Source organism: Myotis nattereri, assembly GCF_964212035.1.
Source record: "Myotis nattereri genome assembly, chromosome: 4".
Taxonomy (NCBI): Eukaryota; Metazoa; Chordata; class Mammalia; order Chiroptera; family Vespertilionidae; genus Myotis; species Myotis nattereri.
The window spans coordinates 1,186,500-1,205,000 of record NC_138079.1 but is presented as its reverse complement, the minus strand read 5'-3'; the positions used below and the strand labels follow the sequence as shown (position 1 = coordinate 1,205,000).

At 58.5% G+C, this 18,501-nt stretch overlaps 2 protein-coding genes across 4 annotated transcripts in view; both read left to right on the top strand.

The window, feature by feature from the left end:
* Positions 1–2,868, top strand: part of GZMA (granzyme A) — a gene marked incomplete at its 5' end in the record, with an annotated part of 9,923 nt that extends 7,055 nt beyond the window's left edge. The window contains one exon of the mRNA XM_081090118.1: positions 2,431–2,868. Within this exon, the coding sequence (XP_080946244.1) occupies positions 2,431–2,592 (162 nt within the window). The 3' untranslated portion in view covers positions 2,593–2,868. The remainder of the gene's footprint in view (positions 1–2,430) is intronic.
* A 7,847-nt stretch (positions 2,869–10,715) lies between these two features.
* On the top strand, positions 10,716–14,403 carry GPX8 (glutathione peroxidase 8 (putative); the record flags this gene model as incomplete). Of its 3 annotated transcripts, none has more annotated exons than XM_081089936.1 (3): positions 10,716–11,161; positions 11,684–11,945; positions 13,872–14,403. In XM_081089936.1, 3 exons carry the CDS (start codon positions 10,958–10,960, stop codon positions 14,033–14,035), a joined length of 630 nt encoding a protein of 209 aa, XP_080946062.1. In that variant the 3' UTR covers positions 14,036–14,403. The 3 variants fall into 3 exon arrangements, with proteins under 3 accessions (XP_080946062.1, XP_080946064.1, XP_080946063.1); XM_081089938.1 differs by having other exon boundaries at positions 10,958–11,161; positions 11,750–11,945; XM_081089937.1 differs by having other exon boundaries at positions 10,958–11,161; positions 11,694–11,945.
* Between the last annotated feature and the right edge of the window lie 4,098 nt (positions 14,404–18,501).

Below are 18,501 nucleotides of genomic sequence, written 5' to 3'. Positions count from 1 at the left end.
ACGCTGAGTCCTCTCGTCACGCTGAGCCCTCTCGTCACGCTTAGCCCTCTCGTCACGCTGAGTCCTCTCGTCACGCTTAGCCCTCTCGTCACGCTGAGCCCTCTCGTCACGCTGAGCCCTCTCGTCACGCTCAGTCCTCTCGTCACGCTCAGTCCTCTCGTCACGCTGAGTCCTCTCGTCACGCTGAGTCCTCTCGTCACGCTCAGTCCTCTCGTCACGCTGAGTCCTCTCGTCACGCTGAGTCCTCTCGTCACGCTGAGCCCTCTCGTCACGCTGAGCCCTCTCGTCACGCTGAGTCCTCTCGTCACGCTGAGCCCTCTCGTCACGCTGAGCCCTCTTGTCACGCTGAGTCCTCTCGTCACGCTGAGCCCTCTCGTCACGCTGAGCCCTCTCGTCACGCTCAGTCCTTTCGTCACGCTAAGTCCTCTCGTCACGCTCAGTCCTCTCGTCACGCTTAGTCCTCTCGTCACGCTGAGCCCTCTCGTCACGCTGAGTCCTCTCGTCACGCTGAGTCCTCTCGTCACGCTTAGCCCTCTCGTCACGCTGAGTCCTCTCGTCACGCTCAGTCCTCTCGTCACGCTCAGTCCTCTCGTCATGCTCAGTCCTCTCGTGGCCGTGGCTTCCGCTAAGGGGGTTGCTCAGCAAAAAGGACAGGTTGGCTCCTAGTGCCTGGGTGGACTGTGGTCTCTTCTGGATTTTATATCAAAGCCACCAGAGAAGCAATGGTTTTTCCGCCTCATGTTAACGTATGTCTACCCAAACGTAGCCCTAGCCTGTTTGGCTCAGTGGATAGAGCTTCGGTCTGCGGACTGAAGCCAATAATGAGTCTCTCATCATTGATGTTTCTCTCTCTCTCCCTCTCCCTTCCTCTCTGGAGCATATATATATACTAGAGGCCCAATGCACGAAATTCGTGCAAGAGTAGGCCTTCCTTTCCCCGGCCGCCGGCAGGCACCCAGGACCCGGGCTTTCCTCGCAGCCCCGGCTTCATCTGGAAGGTCATCTGGAAGGACATCCTGAAGGACGTCCGGTCTAATTAGCATATGACGCTTTTATTATAGATTTTAACATATGTAACACTCAGAAGAGCCCTTCTGTGCCCTGCTCCCCACATCTCAGCACACCCCCAAATGCCTCTGCCGTGTGCCCCGGCAGGTCTGAAAGGCCTGTCATTCTCAAGCCAACTGAGGGCTCAGCGAGACCCCACAGCCTCCGGGACCCGAGCTCAGTCCCCAGGAAACAGCTTCCGAGAGTGGCCCACGGAGAAGGGACGGGTCAGGGCCCCGCGGGAGGAGGGAGGCAGGAGACGCACTTGCCGTGTTTGAGCTCTGGGCGCTGGCTCGTCACCTCCCGCCTTTTCCAGAGACCCTGAGCCTCATCCAAGAGGAGAATGGGGTGTGGGATGTGGGAACCAGAGTCTGTCCCCCTTCCCGCTGCTTTTCGTCGGCAGAAGCTGACGGCCTTGCCTTCGGGACCAGGCTGGGCCAGTCCCAGGGGAGGGTGGCACCTGCCCTCAGAGCCTTCCACTCCCCCGCCACCCGTCCTCTCCTGCCCTCACCGCTGTGAGAACCACATGCAGCATCCGGAGACCCCTGCCACCTGCCCTCCCCCCCATCCACGCTTAGCCATCCCTTGTCGGCACTCAGTGCCGTTGGTGGATTCCACCTGAAGGACTCCGGGGACAGTCAGGCACTGCGTTAGGCGGGTGCCATGTATCTGTGCGGGGAGGGCCCCGCTTCTCAGGCTCCTCACTTCACACCCTCCTGGGCCTGTTCTTGCAGGAAAGGGAGGTCCCAGCGAGGCCCCAAGGCCCAGGCATGGCCCTCATGGCACCACCCGCCCGGACGCCGGGCCTCCTGTGACACGAGGTTGACTCTAGAATCCCCCGGGAGGACACGCCGGGAGGCCCCGTGGGGAGGAGAGAGTGGGTTCCCAGCCCCAGGAGCCTCCGCTGTGCAGGCTGAGCTGGACGTGCAATCCCTGAGGCCGGAGCCTCCGTCCGCAGCCCTCACGCGGGAGGCGCGGGGAGAAGGGTGTCCATGGGAGAGGGTGACGGGACAGGCTTTGGTTTTCCTTCTTTGGGAAGACAGTTGTCCGCTGGAGAAACGAAAAACCGTGGTTTCTCTTTTTTGCCTAAATCCCATCATTTGACGATTCGACCCCGAGTTCTTCAGCTTTTGAGAAAATGACAAGCAGGAGAGTTCCTTTCCTAAAGCAGAGACTGGATCTCAAAGTCACAGGATAACAAACAGCAGTACACGTTTCACTGTAACTCTCACTGGTCCGCACGTTAAGCCGATCGATTTAAAAACATTAAAATATCCCCAGCGGTCGGGTTTTTAAGCGCTAACTTTCCATTAAGTGACGGTCGGTCTTAACTCCGCGCTCCGTGGCGTGCTCGGAGCTCACAGCCCCCCTCCTGTCTCGCAGGGGGATTCCGGGAGCCCCCTGATCTGCGAGGGCACCTTCCGGGGCGTCACGTCCTTCGGGAAGCCAGGCAAGTGCGGGGACCCCCGGGGCCCTGGCGTCTACATGCTGCTCTCCCAGAAGTACCTCAGCTGGATCAGGGAGACGATGCGAAGGGCGGCTTAGGTCGCTGACCGCCGCTGCACTTGCTGCCGCGCCTCAGTCCCGCCATCAGTAAAATCACTTGCGCCCTGACTGGTGTGGCTCAGTGGATAGAGCGTCGGCCTGCGGACTGAAGCGTCCCGGGTTCAATTCCGGCCAGGGGCATGTACCTGGGTTGCGGGCACATCCCCACTGGGGAGTGTGCGGGAGGCAGCTGATGGATGTTTCTCGCTCATTGATGTTTCTAACTCTCTATCCCTCTCCCTTCCTCTCTGTAAAAAATCAATAAAATATATTTTTAAAAAAAAAATCACTTGCACGACTGCGCCGGGTCCTCGTCTGTCGCTCCCGGGGGCAGGTCCCCGCCGGCGAAGCGAGGCAGGGCCACAGCCTGGCCGGGGAGGGGCCGGGGCGGGCAGGCACCCGTGTCACCCGTGTCACCCACGTCTCGGGTGACACACAGAGTCAGGATTGGAAATGGCCCAGACAGCCACCCACAGGAAACTCGGCCGCGGCTGTGCGGCTGTGCGATGGACTACGGCCCAGCGATGGAAGAGGGCGACTCCCGCCGCAGGCAGCGGCATGAACTGACCTTACAAACGTGATGTTGAGCGGGACAAGCCAGACGAAAAAGGTGGTATTTTCTGAGTGACTCCATTTCTCTGAAGGTTGGCATAAGGCAAAACTAACCCAGGGAGGCAGGTTAGAATCGCAGAAGGGTGCCGAGTGGGAGGAGGGGTGAGGAGGAGACGGAGGGGGCAGGAGAGGGGAGGAGGACAGGAGGGGGGAGGGAGCAGAGAGAGGAGGGAGAGGGTCAGAGACGGGTGTGGGACACGCCACGGAGGAAGCAAAGCCCGTCCCCTGAGCGAGAAGCTCAGAGCCGCACCCCCTCGGAAGGCCCCTCGTCCACTGGACCCTCAGCACCCACGCGGGAGACGGGCCACACCTCACTGTCGCTTAGACGTGGGCGCGGGCGCTCAGGGCCAGGGCTGGCAGCAGCGCCCCCCACAGGCCGGGCCGTCCTCTGCGGCCGTGCCCGCAGGTGTCTGGGCTCAAGGCCAGGCAGCGCCCAGCCTGGTGGCCGGTGGGAGAGGAGGCTGGTGGCCACTGTCCAGCTGGTGCTGAGGCTGGGAAGCCGCCGGGTGTGGCCACGGATCCCTCCCAGCCCCGGGCCCGGCGGAACCGCCGCCTCCAGAGCCGGCCTCCTCCGCGGTGCTGAGCCGTCGGGGACCCGGCAGCGTGGCCGGCCTAAGGTGGCGCTTGTCCCCCTCACACCCGTGTCCTGTGGCTGCCACACCGACGTGCGCACATGCGTGGCTTCAGCAGCAGGCATGTCCTCCCTGCGGGCCCTGGGAGCCAGCAGGGCCTCCCTCGGGGCTCCAGGCCCGCCCCTGCCCCTTGGGCTCCTGCAGCTCGGGCCGCCCTTGCCCTGTGGCCACAGGCTCAGGGTCGGCCCCTGGAGCCACAGGCCTCCTCTTCCGGTGTCTCTTGGGAGGACACTTGTCGTTGTTTGACGGATTCGACGTATCCATGTTTACAGTAAGTGCCTACGAGCAGTCCGCCATCCGTGCCGTCGTCCTCGTGCGTAAACAAATGCGTGCTCCTCGTGCCCCAGCAGCACCCAGGAGCCTGCTGAGCGTGAGCACTGCACACGGAGCTGCCACTGCATGAGCCCCGTGTGGGTGGGACGCCGTGCGGACAGCAGGCCGAGGCCCAGCTGGCTCCTCCAAAATCCAGCTGCAGGTGTCGGCCAGAGCGCGGGACGCATGACGCCGTTTCAGCGTCCAAGGCCTGGTCTGCACAGTCACTCCCGTCTCACCGAGGCCCCGGGCGCCGGGTCCTCACGCCTGGCTGCCGGGAGCAGCGTGCATCCCCGCACCTGCTGGGACGGGCTTGTCTCTGAGCCGTCAGCCTGCGGGGAGCCAGGCTGCACCCCCCGCGGTCCTGGGGGCCCTGCCGATCCTCGCAGGTGATGGGAAACAATGAAGTAAAGACAGTGGTCGTGCCCTGACCGGCTCAAGGGATAAAGCGTCGGCCTAAGGACTGAAGGGTCCAGGGTTCGATTCCGGTCAAGGGCATGTGCCTTGGTTGCGGGCACATCCTCAGTGGGGGGTATGCAGGAGGCAGCTGATCAATGTTTCTCTCTCGTCAATGTTTCTGACTCTCTGTCCCTCTCCCTTCCTCTCTGTAAAAAAATCAATAAAAAAAATTTAAAAAGACAGCGGTCGTCTCGATGAAACGGAGGGTCGGTTGCAGAGGGAGAAACAAAGAGGACCGACCGCGTGTTAGTCTGAACCCACGCTCCCACGAGAGCCCGTGGCCTTGCCTCAGACAGAGACTCGCAGGCCAGGCGGGGGCAACGGCGGATCCTGTGGGGAGACACGAGACGCCGCCTCACGCGCTGGGCATTCCTCCTGTCACATGAGGTTGTAAAGCCGAAGACACGTGTGCGATTCTGTCCGCCACATCAGCACCGCCGTGGGCCTGAGCCGACTCGGAGGCCCGTCAGTGAACACGGATCCACCGCCTTTGGCCCTTCTCGCTGCTCCTGGCGGGCGGCCCCCCGGGACTCCCTGAGGTCGGGACCGTATCTGGGGTTCAGTTTCAATTCTCATCAAAACACCCCAGCGACGTCAGACCACAGGCCACAGCCTTCTCATCTCTCGGCTGAGAACGACACGATCTACAGGAACTGAGCCCACCCCGGCGCCCCGCGGGCCCCTCGACCGCAGCTGAGCAAAGCGTGATCCCGCGATGCTCCCTCCACCAGGAGCAGCTGCTGGGCGGCCGGCGGCACCGGGGCACCTGCAGGCGTGGCAGAGGCGAGGCTGTTCTGGCACCAGACTCTGCCAGCAACGGTTCTACAAAACTCAAGTAAAACTTCCGGTGTGAAATTAGAAAATCGTAAGGGTGTGTTTACCGTGTTGCATATTTGAAAGTTGTTCAGAGAGTCGATCTGAAAAGTTCTCATTGATCCCCCCAAAGAGGAAACACTTGGGTAGAAATCTAACAAAAAGTGTGCAATGACTGTGAGGAAATGACAAAACTCTCATCAAAGAAAATTAAATAAATCGGTGGCCGTCCACGTGCGTGGATGAGAAGACCCAATACTGTCAAGATGGCAGTTCTCTCCAAGTTGATTTACAGACTCAGTGCGATCCCGGTAAGTTTTTTTTATGGACAAACAGATTCTGAGGTTTATCTGGAGGGAAAAGTGCCAGAATGGTCAACACAACCCTGAGTGAGAAGCGCCAAGGTGAGGGACCGGCACCATCCGACGTCACGGCTGGCCAGGGACTGTAGGAACCAGGGCAGGGCGGGGTGGCAAAGAGGAGGCACACGGGTCAATGCGATGGACAAACAGGTCCGTTACTCGGAGGTGCCCAAACTCGGAAGCAACGAGGACGTGCTTGAGCAGGTGAGTGGATGATAGACGCGATCCATCCGGGAGATGGGATATCATTTCAGTGCTCAGTACAGCGAGCGAGCCCTGGGCAGACATGGAGGCGCCCTAATACGCACGAGTGCAGGAAGCCACTCTGCACAGCTCCGGCTGCAGGATTCCAACTGCATGCCGTTCTAGCGAAAGCAAACCATGGAGACAGTGAGGAGTCTGCAGGGGTGGGAGGGGGGTGGGAGGGATGGGTGACGTACAAGGGGCCCTTAGAGCAGACACTGTCATGGCGGATGCTTGTCACTCCATGTGTGTCAGACCCACAGCATCTACAACCGAAGACTGAACCCGCTGCCCACGTGGCTGGGGTCACAGTGACATATCACACAGGCCCGTCCATTGTGACGAACGCGCCGTCTGTGTGGGGTATGGACAGTGGGAGGCCGGGCACATGTTGGGGGGGAGGTAGGAGAACTCTGTCCTTCCCCTTCATTCGCTGTGAACCCAAACTCCTCTGAAAGTAGGAGGGAGAGACAGGTAGGTAGGAGGGTAGGCAGATAACCTCCTAGGACAGTGGTCGGCAAACTCATCAGTCAACAGGGCCAAATATCAACAGTACACCGACTGAAATTTCTTTTGAGAGCCAAATTTTTTAAACTTAAACTATATAGGTAGGTACATTGTTATTAACTTGATTAGGGGACTCCTAAGCTGGCCTTTGCTAAAAATGTCCTCAATCTGATGGAGGTACGTTCGCTGAGGTCGACCCCTTCCAACTCTCCCATCCACACTCGTCTTGTATACTTGTTTCGTCCATCTCCTTTCGTTCATCCTCTCTATCTGTCCAAACCATCTCCACAAACCTTTCTCAATCCTCGACACTGCATCTTCTTTCACTCCACAACGTTCCCTAAAATTAACTTAATAAACTTTACTTAAGGTTTTAAGTCAACTTCGCACTGTACGTGCGCGCCCGCACGGGGTATTTTGTGGAAGAGCCACATTCAAGGAGCCAAAGAGCCGCATGGGGCTCGCGAGCCGCGGTTTGCCGACCACTGTCCTAGGTTATCAGAATACTAGGGCACAGTCTCTCCGCCCTTTCACACGTGCTTCTCCTCCTGTGTCAGATACTCCCCATCTAATAATGCGGAGTCAGTAACGAACGGCGTGCGGACGGCCCGGCCCCAGGGGTGGTGGGTGTGGCCGCAGCGCGGGCGGCGCCCTGTGGACGGGCGGCTCATCCCGGCGTTTGGAACTGCTGTCCCAGGCCCACCTCCCGTCCGGGAAATGCCTGTCACACAGTTTGACGTGACGCGAGCGCTTATTAACAGAGAGGAAGAGGGAGATAAGAAACAAGACAAAGGAGGGAAGAGGGCTGAATGACTCGATGCTCCACGCACATCGGCCTGGCTTGTTTACCTCGAGAGGCACGTCGTGCTGGCACTAAATCAGGAGGAATTCTGAGCACAGAGAACGTATGGGAACCGCGAGGGGTTGAAAACAAGGTCAGGAAGTAACAAAATGCAATAGGAACACACACATCTAATAGCAAACAATCTGATACAAATATGTGGAGGGCGAGGGGGGGACCCCCCACATCCCAGGAGGGACCCTGGGGACACCTTGAGGTCGAGACAGAAGTCGCCAAGATGACCCTTTAGCACCCTCGCCGGTGTGGCTCAGTGGGTAGAGCGTCGGCCTGCAAACTGAAGGGTCCTGGATTCGATTCCAGTCAAGGGCACGTACCTCAGTTGCAGGCTCCACCCCTGCCCGGGGCCCCGGTTGGGGCTCGTGCAGGAGGCAACCAATCCCTGTGTTTCTCTCACATCGATGTTTCTCTCTCTCTTCCCCTCTCTCTGAAATCAATGGGAAAATACCCTCAGAAGCATGGAACAGAGTGTAGAATCCCAGCGGGAAGGCGGGGGGAGGGGGGAGGAGGTGACCAACCAAAGACCTTGTATCCACATATGCATGGCCCGTGGGCACAGACAACGGGAGGGGGGGGGAGCCTGGGGGAGGAGGAGGGGGAGGGGGTGGAGAGGGGTCAATGGGGGGAAAGGGGGCATCTGTAATACTTTCAACAATAAAGAATTATTTAAAATAAAAGAAAAAGGTGAGGATTAACAACAACAATGACCCACTGGCTCCCAGGCATGTGTCCCCAGCCCCCTGCCCACCTGCCACGGCCACAGCCCCACACAGCGGCGGCCGGTCACGAGCCATCGACGCCAAGGTCTCAACACTCAGCTTGACCGTGATGGCCAGTCCCTCTCCTCGCGTGAAACTCAGCGCCTCCTCTTCCTGCCGGGCGTGCGGACCCTTCAGGCAGGTGGTCCAGAGACCGTGTCCCGCCACCACGCTCCGCGGGGCTCAGCCCTGTCAGCCCCCCTCCCTCCTGTCTGGCCACGGCCACGGCCACGGCTGCCCTCACGGGCTGCGTCTCTTAGCGTGGCTGGCCCGGCAGCCAGCCAGTGGCCCTTCCGGGTCACATCAGGATACACCTTAAGCCCCTTCCAGCGATTTCTTTTTTATACACACTAGAGGTCCGGTGCACGGAATTCGTGCAAGGGGCTCAGCCCTCGCAGCCCCAGATTCGTCTGGAATGTCATCAGGATGGTCGTTCAGCTGTTTGGTCTAATTAGCATGTTAGCTCTTTATTATATAGGATATTTTTTATTTACTTCAGAGAGGAAGGGAGAGGGAGAGAGAGAAACATCAACGATGAGAGAGAATCATGGGTCGGCTGCCTCCTGCACGCCCCACACTGGGGATCGAGCCCACAACCCAGGCCTGTGCCCTGACCGGGAATTGAACCCTGACCTCCTAGTTCCTAGGTCAGCGCTCAACCCCTGAGCCACGGCGGCCGGGCTGCCTGAGCTTTCTAAGTATTTCTCCCATCGCGGGAGTTTCCAGTCGCCCCACGGGAACCCAGGCTGCGCGGCTGCTTCACCTCGGGCTGTGAGCCTCCGGCCAGTGTCTGCGGCATCATCTTGGCCTCTCCAAGGCCAGGCTCTGGGTCCCTTCCTGCGAGTTCCTGGAATCTATTGTAATGATTTCATCAAAATAACCCCCGTCCGTCCCCACCTCCCGACCCCCCCATCCCACCCTCCCCCGCCCCCCCACCCCCCCCACCCCCCGCGCTGCCTGGGGACAGTCAGCCTCTCCTCCTCCCTCAGCCAGGGCCCCTGGGGGATGGTCGCCTGCCCCGTTCATGTTCACGTTCTCCAGGCGACCTGTGAATTCACTGGGGGCTGGTTCCTGGGCCCACGCGTGCACAGCCTGAGGAGCTGGTTGCCATACGCGTGTGGACCAGACATGAGACACATCTACCCCAGGGGCAGGGGCACTCCAAGGAGGCCTGTCGCTCTGGAAACCAAACAAGCGCGGCCTGACCTTTCTCAGGCCGAGTGTGCACCTGCCCTGGGGCGTGAGGCCTGGGGGGCTGGGGGGCCGAGGGGCGGTTTCTCCCCAGCGCCGGGTGGGCAGTGCCAGGCCCCCGGCCCCGGCAGCGAGGCAGGAAGCTGCTTGGCCGTAGGAGACAGGCCTCGAGGGCCCATCTTCACAGAAAAGAACAGCCTGTGGCCAGTGGGCAGACGGTACAGGGAGGGGAGGGCAGGAGAGCGGTGTGACAGCAGCACATTCTCCAGGAAGGTCCCCAGCAAGGGGAGTGGAGACAACTAGAAAGGCCTCGACCCATTTAAAACAACAGCCCAAGGCAGGAGGGGAGGAGTAAATAGCCTGTGATCAATCCATCGATTGATCGCTGCTCCGCGTCCCGCCCTCAGACACCGGCTCTCGACATGCATTAAAGGTCTTGTTTCCGCCAGGCCGCATGTCTCCCAGCCGTTGCTTGAATTGGGACAGATGGGGGTGGGGGGCGTGCCCCGGTTCTCACAGCGGGGTTCCAGGAACCCTGCTGCTCAGTGGCTCGGCCAGAGACCCCGAGTGGAACTGTCACAGTTGCCGGGTGATCGTGCCGGATACACTTTTGTTCTCTGCTGGAACTGTGTTCAGGAGACAGAGCTTCTGTTGTAGCCGCTCCTCCCGGGCCGCGAAGCAAGTGGCGTTGGCTCTGCCCGGCTGCGCTGTGGGCTTTGCTCAGCTACCTCCACGTGCCCCACGGAGGCGGAGGCAGGGCCGGCGTGGCGGGAAGGGCTCCCGTGGGGGCAGCCAGGGGGGGACAGAGATGAGAATCAGGCAGCTGGAGGCTGCGCCCCAGCAGCGGTGCCTTCTCGGTGAATTATCTGATTTGTTAAATTCCGCTTCCTTACAGAGTCCGAGGTTTTCTCACCGACAGGTCGCAGCCCATCGGTGAAACGTGAAACCGCCTTCAGAACTCAGTGCTCCAAGGTGCCCCTGAGCCGGGCGCATGGATGTGCGAGTGGGAAGTGGGCTTCGCGGAGCTCCTCGGCCACCTGTTCGACGGCAAAGCTCATTTCCTACCGTCGGTCACGACCAAAAACATGGAAAACAGGCACTGCCGTGTCCTTTCCGGCAGAGGAGGGTTTTAAGCCATCGTTTATCATCCACTTACTTCTACTCTGTCCACCGGCATGGCCTTCGCTAGGGGAGGTCGGAGCAGGAGCCTCTCAGGGGTTTTATCATCAATTCCTTGAGCTCACAGAGCGTGTGCTACATCCACGCCCGTCATGTGCCCGCCCTGCGGTCCCAGGTCATGTGCTCTGGGTACCCAGCCCTCCGCTTCCCAGGGACAAGGGCGCCACCTGCTGGGGGAATCATGTCTTTGTTGGGCGAGCGAGGGAGCTACCAACCACGTCCTGACTCCTGGCAGAAGGTGCAGATGGCATTACACAGCCCCGGGAACTCCAGGGCGGCCTCCCCGCCTCCGTCAGAGGAGGGCCGCCGGCTCCGCGGGTGGGCGAGTCCGAGTCCGTCCTCCGGGTTTTCCATGGAACTGGGTTTGGGGTTTCGAGTTTCAGCTCCTCCTCGAAAGCCATCCACTGGGCCCTCCCTCCCGATCCTCCATCCTCCAAGATGGAGCCTCTGGCGGCGCAGCCCCTGCGCTGCTCGGGGCCGAGGGCCAAGGTGCTGGCCGTGCTGCTGTGCCTGGCGCTGTGCGCGGGGACGCTGCTGCTGCTGCAGCTCAGGGCCCGCCCGGCCCCGCCCGGCGGCTTCTACGGGTTCGAGGTGAAGGACGCCGCGGGCAGGCCCGTCTCCCTGGAGAAGTTCAAAGGCAAAGTAAGTCGCTGCCTCTCTGCTTTGCCACGTGTGCTCCCCGTGGAGTCGGTTTTCTCAGTCCAGTGGCCGGAGGTTATCATTTATAGCGAAGTGATGTCGTCAGCATGTCCCGTCAGCCATCAGAGCTCACAGCTCACCTACTTCTGATAAACTCACCATCTTAACGGCTTTCACTAAAACGCTGCATCGATGCTTTAGGTTGTTTAGGACATTCTGGTAACTGTGATGTGACTGTGGAGACATCAGCATTGGACGCACTCTATCGATGAGCATCTTTCTTAAAACACCCTCCTGAGCACCTGGTGCCTTTAACGGGGGGGGGGGGGGGGGGGGGGGGGGTCTGCCTGCGTCTCCACGGGGCATCCAGGCCCTGGGCCCATCCGGGCGGGAGTGCCCAGCTGTGACATAGCCCTCTCTCCGGCCGCGTTCCCCGGGTTAGGGCTTCTGTCAGCGGCTGGCAGAGCCCTTTTCTGGTCTCTTCCCTGCTTCACTCTCTGTTCGGCTGTTTTCTCTTCCCGGGAGGTCACGCTAGTTGCCAACGTGGCCAGCGACTGCCGGCTCACCGACAGCAACTACCTGGCGCTGCAGGCGCTGCACCGCGAGTTCGGGCCCTTCCACTTCAGCGTGCTGGCCTTCCCCTGCAACCAGTTCGGGGAGGCCGAGCCCCGGCCCAGCAGGGAGGTCGTGTCCTTCGCGAGGAGCACCTACGGAGTCACCTTCCCCATCTTCCACAAGATTAAGATCCTGGGGCCTGAAGCGGAGCCCGCGTTCCGCTTCCTTGTCGGTGAGTGTCTCCCCTCCGCCCATGGGAAGCCGTTCCTTGCTTTCATTTCGAAAACAGGACCACTGTCCGACCTCATGTCCTATAAGGCCGTCAGAGCGCCAAAATGCCCTCCTTTCGAGCCTTCTAGAAGTTAGGCCTCCCTGAAATGAACGCTTTGACTTCTTGGATGACGAACAAACCCATCCCACTGTATCTTATTCCTTGTGGTCATTTCACTGACCATGTTGCTTGAGAAGTGGCCACGGAGTCCCCTGGTCTTGAAGTGGGCTTTGGGCCGGCCCCTCCCGTGAGCAGTGCACAGCCCTGTCGTCCGCACTTATGTCCGCGCTGGACTTCACGTTCCTCAAGGAGGAATAATACTCAGTTTACCGGGTCTTTGCTAAAATTCAAAACAGCATAGAACCCTCTTTTGGAGGAAGCAGTGCTGGGCCGTGTCTGCAGTCGGGCTGGCGGCAGGAGTCAGGGGCAGAAAGGCAGTGAGGGTGAGTGACGGAGGCACAGGCTTTGGCCCAGCGCGAGCCCCGGCCTTTGCTGTGCGGCTTCAGGCACATCGCCGGCCTTCTCTGTGCCTGTTTCGTTTGTAACGTGAGATGATCACTGTGTGTGTCCACCCCCTCAGGTCGCTTGGGGGATGGGTTAAGGTGAGCGTGAAGGACTGTCCCCTGCCTGCCCGGCCGACTCAGTTCCTTCAGGTGCCGTCCTCTCATCCAACGAGGCAGCCGGGTCCTCGGCTGTTTTCCCTGCAGGTCACTGGGCCCCGTGTGCAGAGCAGACACCGAAGTGACTACGGGCTGCACTGTATCACCGTCACCTAGGCGCCCTCGCTGGCTCTCCTCCAGCACAAAGCACAGCGTCTCCGCCTCTGAAAGCTGCTCCTCCTGCCGCCGCCTCCTCCTCCTCCTCCGTTTCTGAGAGGAGAGCCAGCCCCTTGTCTCTGCCTCGTCCCTCCACTCCCCTCCCTGCTCGCTGTGTCCGGCTCTGTCACGCCCCTGCTGACCAGGTGGTCCCGCCTCCTCTTCCCCCCTGCAGCGTCCTCCTTCCCACCCACCCTCACCCTGCTGCCCCCCGGGATTCGCCTGAAATCACGTGGGCTCTTCCTACCCTGCCCTCTCCTGGGCGAGGTCGGCCTCCTAAGCCAGAAGCCTCAGGTCCAGCTCCTCCTCCCATCGGGTGTCGCCTACGCCCGGGTCCTCCCCCAGCCGTCGCTCCGGGCTCCCCCTCACTGGCCACGACACCTGTGCGTGGACCTCCACTTTCCTCATCTGCAAAATGGGCAGAATGACGCCGCCCACCTCCCAGGGCTGCTGGAGAGCGCACAGGCGGTCCATTTAGAGCACCGAGTGGCTGCCAGGCACACAGCAGGCACTTGATAAATTTCAGTTATGTTTTTTCTCAGGCCAGTCAATAACAACGCGCATAAATCCAGGGTGATATAAATGAGAAAAATCTACATTTCTCATGTAAATTAAAAAGCATCAAAAGCGTGTCACAATTTCTCAAAATATGGTTATTGTAAATGTCTTGCCATTTTCAGCTATGTAATAGGTAACAATATGAAAAACTTATATTTAATATGAAAAGTACCCTACACATTCCCTTTACAAAGGACTTTTAAAATATCATTTTATCTTTTAAAATGTTAAGAAACTGAAAGCTTTGAGCTGGTGACAAGGTGATTTTTTTGTTTAGATCAGCAGATCTGAAATCAGTCACTTTAGCTCAGCGGGGCGTTGGTGGAGTCGCCGACTACAGAGGAATCAGGTTCCTCGGGTCTCGCGTTGGCTTCGTTTGGCGCTTTGCTTTTTGTCTGTGACATGATGGCAACCCTAGAGGCTGATTCTAAAGTGGGAAGGTCCTACCAGAACTGAAAATCTGGACAAAAATTGAAACCACTCCTAAAAATGAAAATGTATCCTTATCTTTCAGATTCTTCCAACAAGGAGCCGAGGTGGAACTTCTGGAAGTACCTGGTCAGCCCCGAGGGCCGCGTGGTCAGGTCCTGGAGGCCCGAGGAGTCCGTGGACGCCATCCGGCCTGAGGTGGCCGATCTGATCCGGCAGATGATCATTCGAAAGAGGGAGGACCTCTGAGAAGGCAGGAGTCGCCGCCTCGCACAGTCCGAACCCAGTGTCTGTGTCCTCGGCGGGCGGCGCGGCCCGAGTGCAAACCCGGGCAGGCGGGCACTGCGGGGCCTTCTCGCGGCCGTGCTCGTGATGAACGTCCCAAAGCAAACACAGGGCGTCCGGGGGTCCCGGGGCACACACTAGGCCCTGTGGCCGCACCAAGCATGCAGGACGGCCCCCACGTGTGTCATGTCCTGTTGCTCCACACTCCCTAGGCCCCTCCTGGACGTGCCACACAGACCACCGAGCGCCAGACACCGTGCGACTGAACTGTGTAACTGTAAATGACCGTTTTATGTAATAAAACACAAAATAAACGTTATAAAGTACATATACATTTAGATCCAAACCCTTATATTTGGGGGGTTTTTTTCATGTACTGAATTTTTTTTTTAATGTACAAGTTCATAGTATGTTTTAAATATATTTTGATTTTTTTACAGAGAGGAAGGGAGAGGGATAGAGCGTTACAAACATCAATGAGAGAGAAACATCGATCAGCTGCCTCCTGCACACTCCCCACTGGGGATGTGCCCGCAACCAAGGTACATGCCCTTGACCGGAATCGAACCCGGGACCCTTCAGTCTGCAGGCCGACGCTCTATCCACTGAGCCAAACCGGTTAGGGCAGTATGCTTTATTTTTTAATTCTTTATTGTTGAAAGCATTACATATGTCCTCCTTCCCGCCCAACTGACCCCTTCCAGCCCGCCCCTGCTCCCGCCCCAGGCCCTCAGCACACAGTATGTTTTATCACATCTGGCCAAATAGTCATTATAAATGACATTATCATCATAGTATCTGAAAAGGCCTTCATCACTTTCAATGTTTCACTATTGTTTTCCAGGAGACACTCAAATTCCATAAAGACAGGATTAACAGTTTGAGTCAGTGAAAGCCCCAAGTGTAAGGAAAAAGCCATGAGTTTCTGGTCATTTCGGTTGATGCTGGTCGCTAATCTGTAGACCGGCCACTTGGGAAGAACTCACTGTGACATCATCTGACAGTGGACATCGTGCGCGTCACCCCCGAGCAGCGCTCTGCGCAGAGGGGCGCCTGCAGGGCCCAGTCCAGCACGGGCGACCGGTATCCTCAGTCACGCCGTCCAGTTCTGTGAGCCTCGACGTTATCGGTGAGGCTGCCACGCTGGTGAGGTTAGTGGCTGCGCCCTGAAACACTCATTTCGTGAGAGAGATACGGAAGCAGGAGGCCCGGCCAGCGTGGCTCAGGGGTTGAGTGTTGACCTAGGAACCAGGAGGTCAGGGCACAGGCCCGAGTTGTGGGCTCGATCCCCAGCGTGGGGCGTGCCCTGACCAGGCATCAAACCGTGACCTCCTGGTTCCCAGGTCAACGCTCAACCACTGAGCCACACGGGCCGGCCTCATTTCTTAACTGTAGCCCATACAGCATACACCCAGCGGCGGCTGGTGAGTGACTCGGTGTGTCTGCAGCACGTGCACATACATGTGTGCATTTCCCAACTGTAATGCCCGTGACATCCATGCAGTGGGGCTGGTCACGGTTGAAGAACCCCCTCTGCATCTGCCCGTTTCCCTGGTGCCAGTGCTCCCACGTGCCAGTCTCGACCTGCCCACCGCTTCCTGACTGGCGGGCAGAATTCCTGTGAATTTCACAGCTGGTTCTCGGAGCCGCTGCGAGCAGCCTCCAGCTCACCCACAGGTTCCACCAGGCCCTCCGGAGGGAGAGCTAGGGCCACAGCGCCGCCACGCTTCATGTCCACCCTCACTGGTGTTTATGGGAAGAGCTGCTGGCAACACCCGCGTGTCAGGCTGTGGCCTGAGGACCTGGCTGACTGTCCGCAGGCAGGAAACGCTGCACCAAAGGAGAAGCAACAGCCGCTGACCCCCAGAAACAAAGCTCTGTCTCCGGAGGTACCTCCCTAAGTCCCTTCACTGCTCTGAAAGCCTGCCTGGCACCCCCTAAACCAGCCCTGGGCAAACTACGGCCCCGTGGAGCCCTAAGAGCAAGAGAGGGGGGTCCTCTTGCTCTCCCCTCCGCTCCTTCACCAGCAGCAGCGTGAACATGGCAACGTCGGGAAACACGGCCGCAGCTCCTCCTTCTGAGTCCAGTTTAAGAACCCACTGTGGCCGGCGAGTCGGAAAGTGTGCCCACCCCTGCCCACGCTGGCGAGCGGTCCCTGGACCGAAGGTCACGCTCCCTCCTGCTTCTCGGAAAGAACCCGGGGGGGAGGGGGGGCCTCTGGGCGGGGCTGGAGGGGAGCGCTGTGCACACTGATTCCCGCAGCGGATTTCATCTGCGCCCTGGAACTGATTACCCGTCCCCACTCTCCCCCACTCCCCTCCCCTCCTGGCAAAGGCCACGCCTCAGGGGGAAGCTTTCCTCTGCGGGAGAATAAAGAGCAGCGGGGAATCAGGAGCCCTCGGGAGGGTAAGGGTGGCGGTGAAAGCACAGGGCTGCCCAAAGAGAACACCCCTGGGAGATAACACTCCCCTTCAGCAGGGCTTCCCCCTCCTCCCCCCTTCCCCCTCCTCCCCCCTTCCCCCTCCCCCTCCTCCCCCCTTCCCCCTCCCGCCCCCTTCCCCCTCCTCCCCCCTTCCCCCTCCCTCCCCCTCCTCCCCCCTTCCCCATCCTCCCCCTTCCTCCTCCCCCCTCCTCCCCCCTCATCCCCCACCCCCTCCTTCCTCCTCCCCCTCCTCTCCCTCCCCCTTACCCTTACCCTTCCCCCTCCTCCCCCTCCCCCTTCTCCTCCTCCTCCCTCTTCCCCTCCCCCTCCCCCTCCTCCTCCCCTTTCCCCTCCCCCTCCCCTCCTCCATTAAGCTACCTCCTCCTTTTCCTTCAGGGTCCCAGGTGTGCCTCCCTCTCTCTCCCTCTCGCTCACAGGGAGACATTTCCTTGTGAACTCATGTCCTCATTCTCCTCCTCACTCACGCTCTCCTCCATTTCTCTTCATTGGATTCCACGTTCCCTCCTTTCTCACCATCTCAGTGTGCAACTGAAGAGCAACTGGAAACACACATTCTCTTTATTCAGGGTAAATGCTGGCATTTTACGTTCGGCTCTTTAGTTGACAAAAATTAAACCACAAAGGCCAAGCCTTCTGAATTGAGTAGGTTTTATTTTATCAACAGCTCAGTGACTTTCTATGAAAAACAACGTGCTGCCATTTCACCTTTAAGAAAACAATACTCACGCGGACGGGCTAGTTAAACACACAGATCCAGCAAATGGAATGATATTGGACAAAAAGAGGGTGAGATTTTAGAGCAGCAAAATGCACAGGAATGAAATCACAGGCATCTATTAACCCACGGTTCTAGAACTGTTTACATTTAAGTAAGAATAAAGGTTATTTTACCAATGACTTATAACCAGCACAGTAGAGAATGTGCTGTGTTTCTCAGATCTCACTTAGGGGGTACCCATCGCCCGGACCACCGTCAGTCCTATGAACACCAGCCACTGCCCACGTGCGCGCCCTGCACGGCTGGGACCCAGCACAGCTTGGTCCCGCTCCAGGCCTCAAGGGAAGGAGAAAACACAATCATATGGTCTGCTCAGCGCTTCCCCCTCCACCAGCCACACCTCTGCTCACGTCCAAACACGAGTCTGAGATTTTACAGAAAATGAAGACAAAGTTGAGGCCTAAAGTATTAGGGCCTCCACAGCATGGCCTGGGATTTGTGAGGACTCGGAGTAGCTCTCTCCCACATGGATCTCTCTGTTACACTGCGTAACTGAACAGCAATAGTGAGTCCACTGTGCTTATCTGCTGGGTCGTGGCAAGAGGCCCACACACCTTCCAGGCTCAGTGACGCTCGATGCTGTGTACGCGCAATGAGATAGCAGTTGCATGTTAGCTGATGTCATCCACACCGACCAGCTAACAATACACTGCCAGCCCATCACACACAGGCCAGCGCGCGGCGGCAGCCAGGAGAATGTACCCGAAGCAGGTGGCAGGGCCATCACGACTGCTGAGTGGGCCCCACGCAGCCACTAGCCAGGCACCGCCCGCCCGCCTCCGTCCCACTGCTATTCACGGCTGTGAGGTCACTGGGGCTGAATGTCGTGGAACATGGGCAGAACTTAAATCCTAACAGTCACATTGAAGAAAGCATAGAAAACGTATTCCTCCACAACCGTTGCAAGAAACAAAACCAATATTTCACTTAATCTAATCAAAACTTATAAAGCTTTCAAAATGCTTACACTTTAGGTCTTCCAGATTAAAAGCCTGGATATGGGAATAGGTCACTGGAGTACAAATGAATTTTAAAAGTTATACTTAACTATATACAGCTTTTCCAACTACTTCTCTTTGCCAAGACCACGGTTGCCTGTGTTAGGCAGTGAAGCTGGCCCAGGACGCAGCTCAGCTCGGGGGGGGGGGGGGGGGGGCGATATTAACGTATTCAGGGGATTGAATAACTTCCATGGTACCTGTTTGCTCC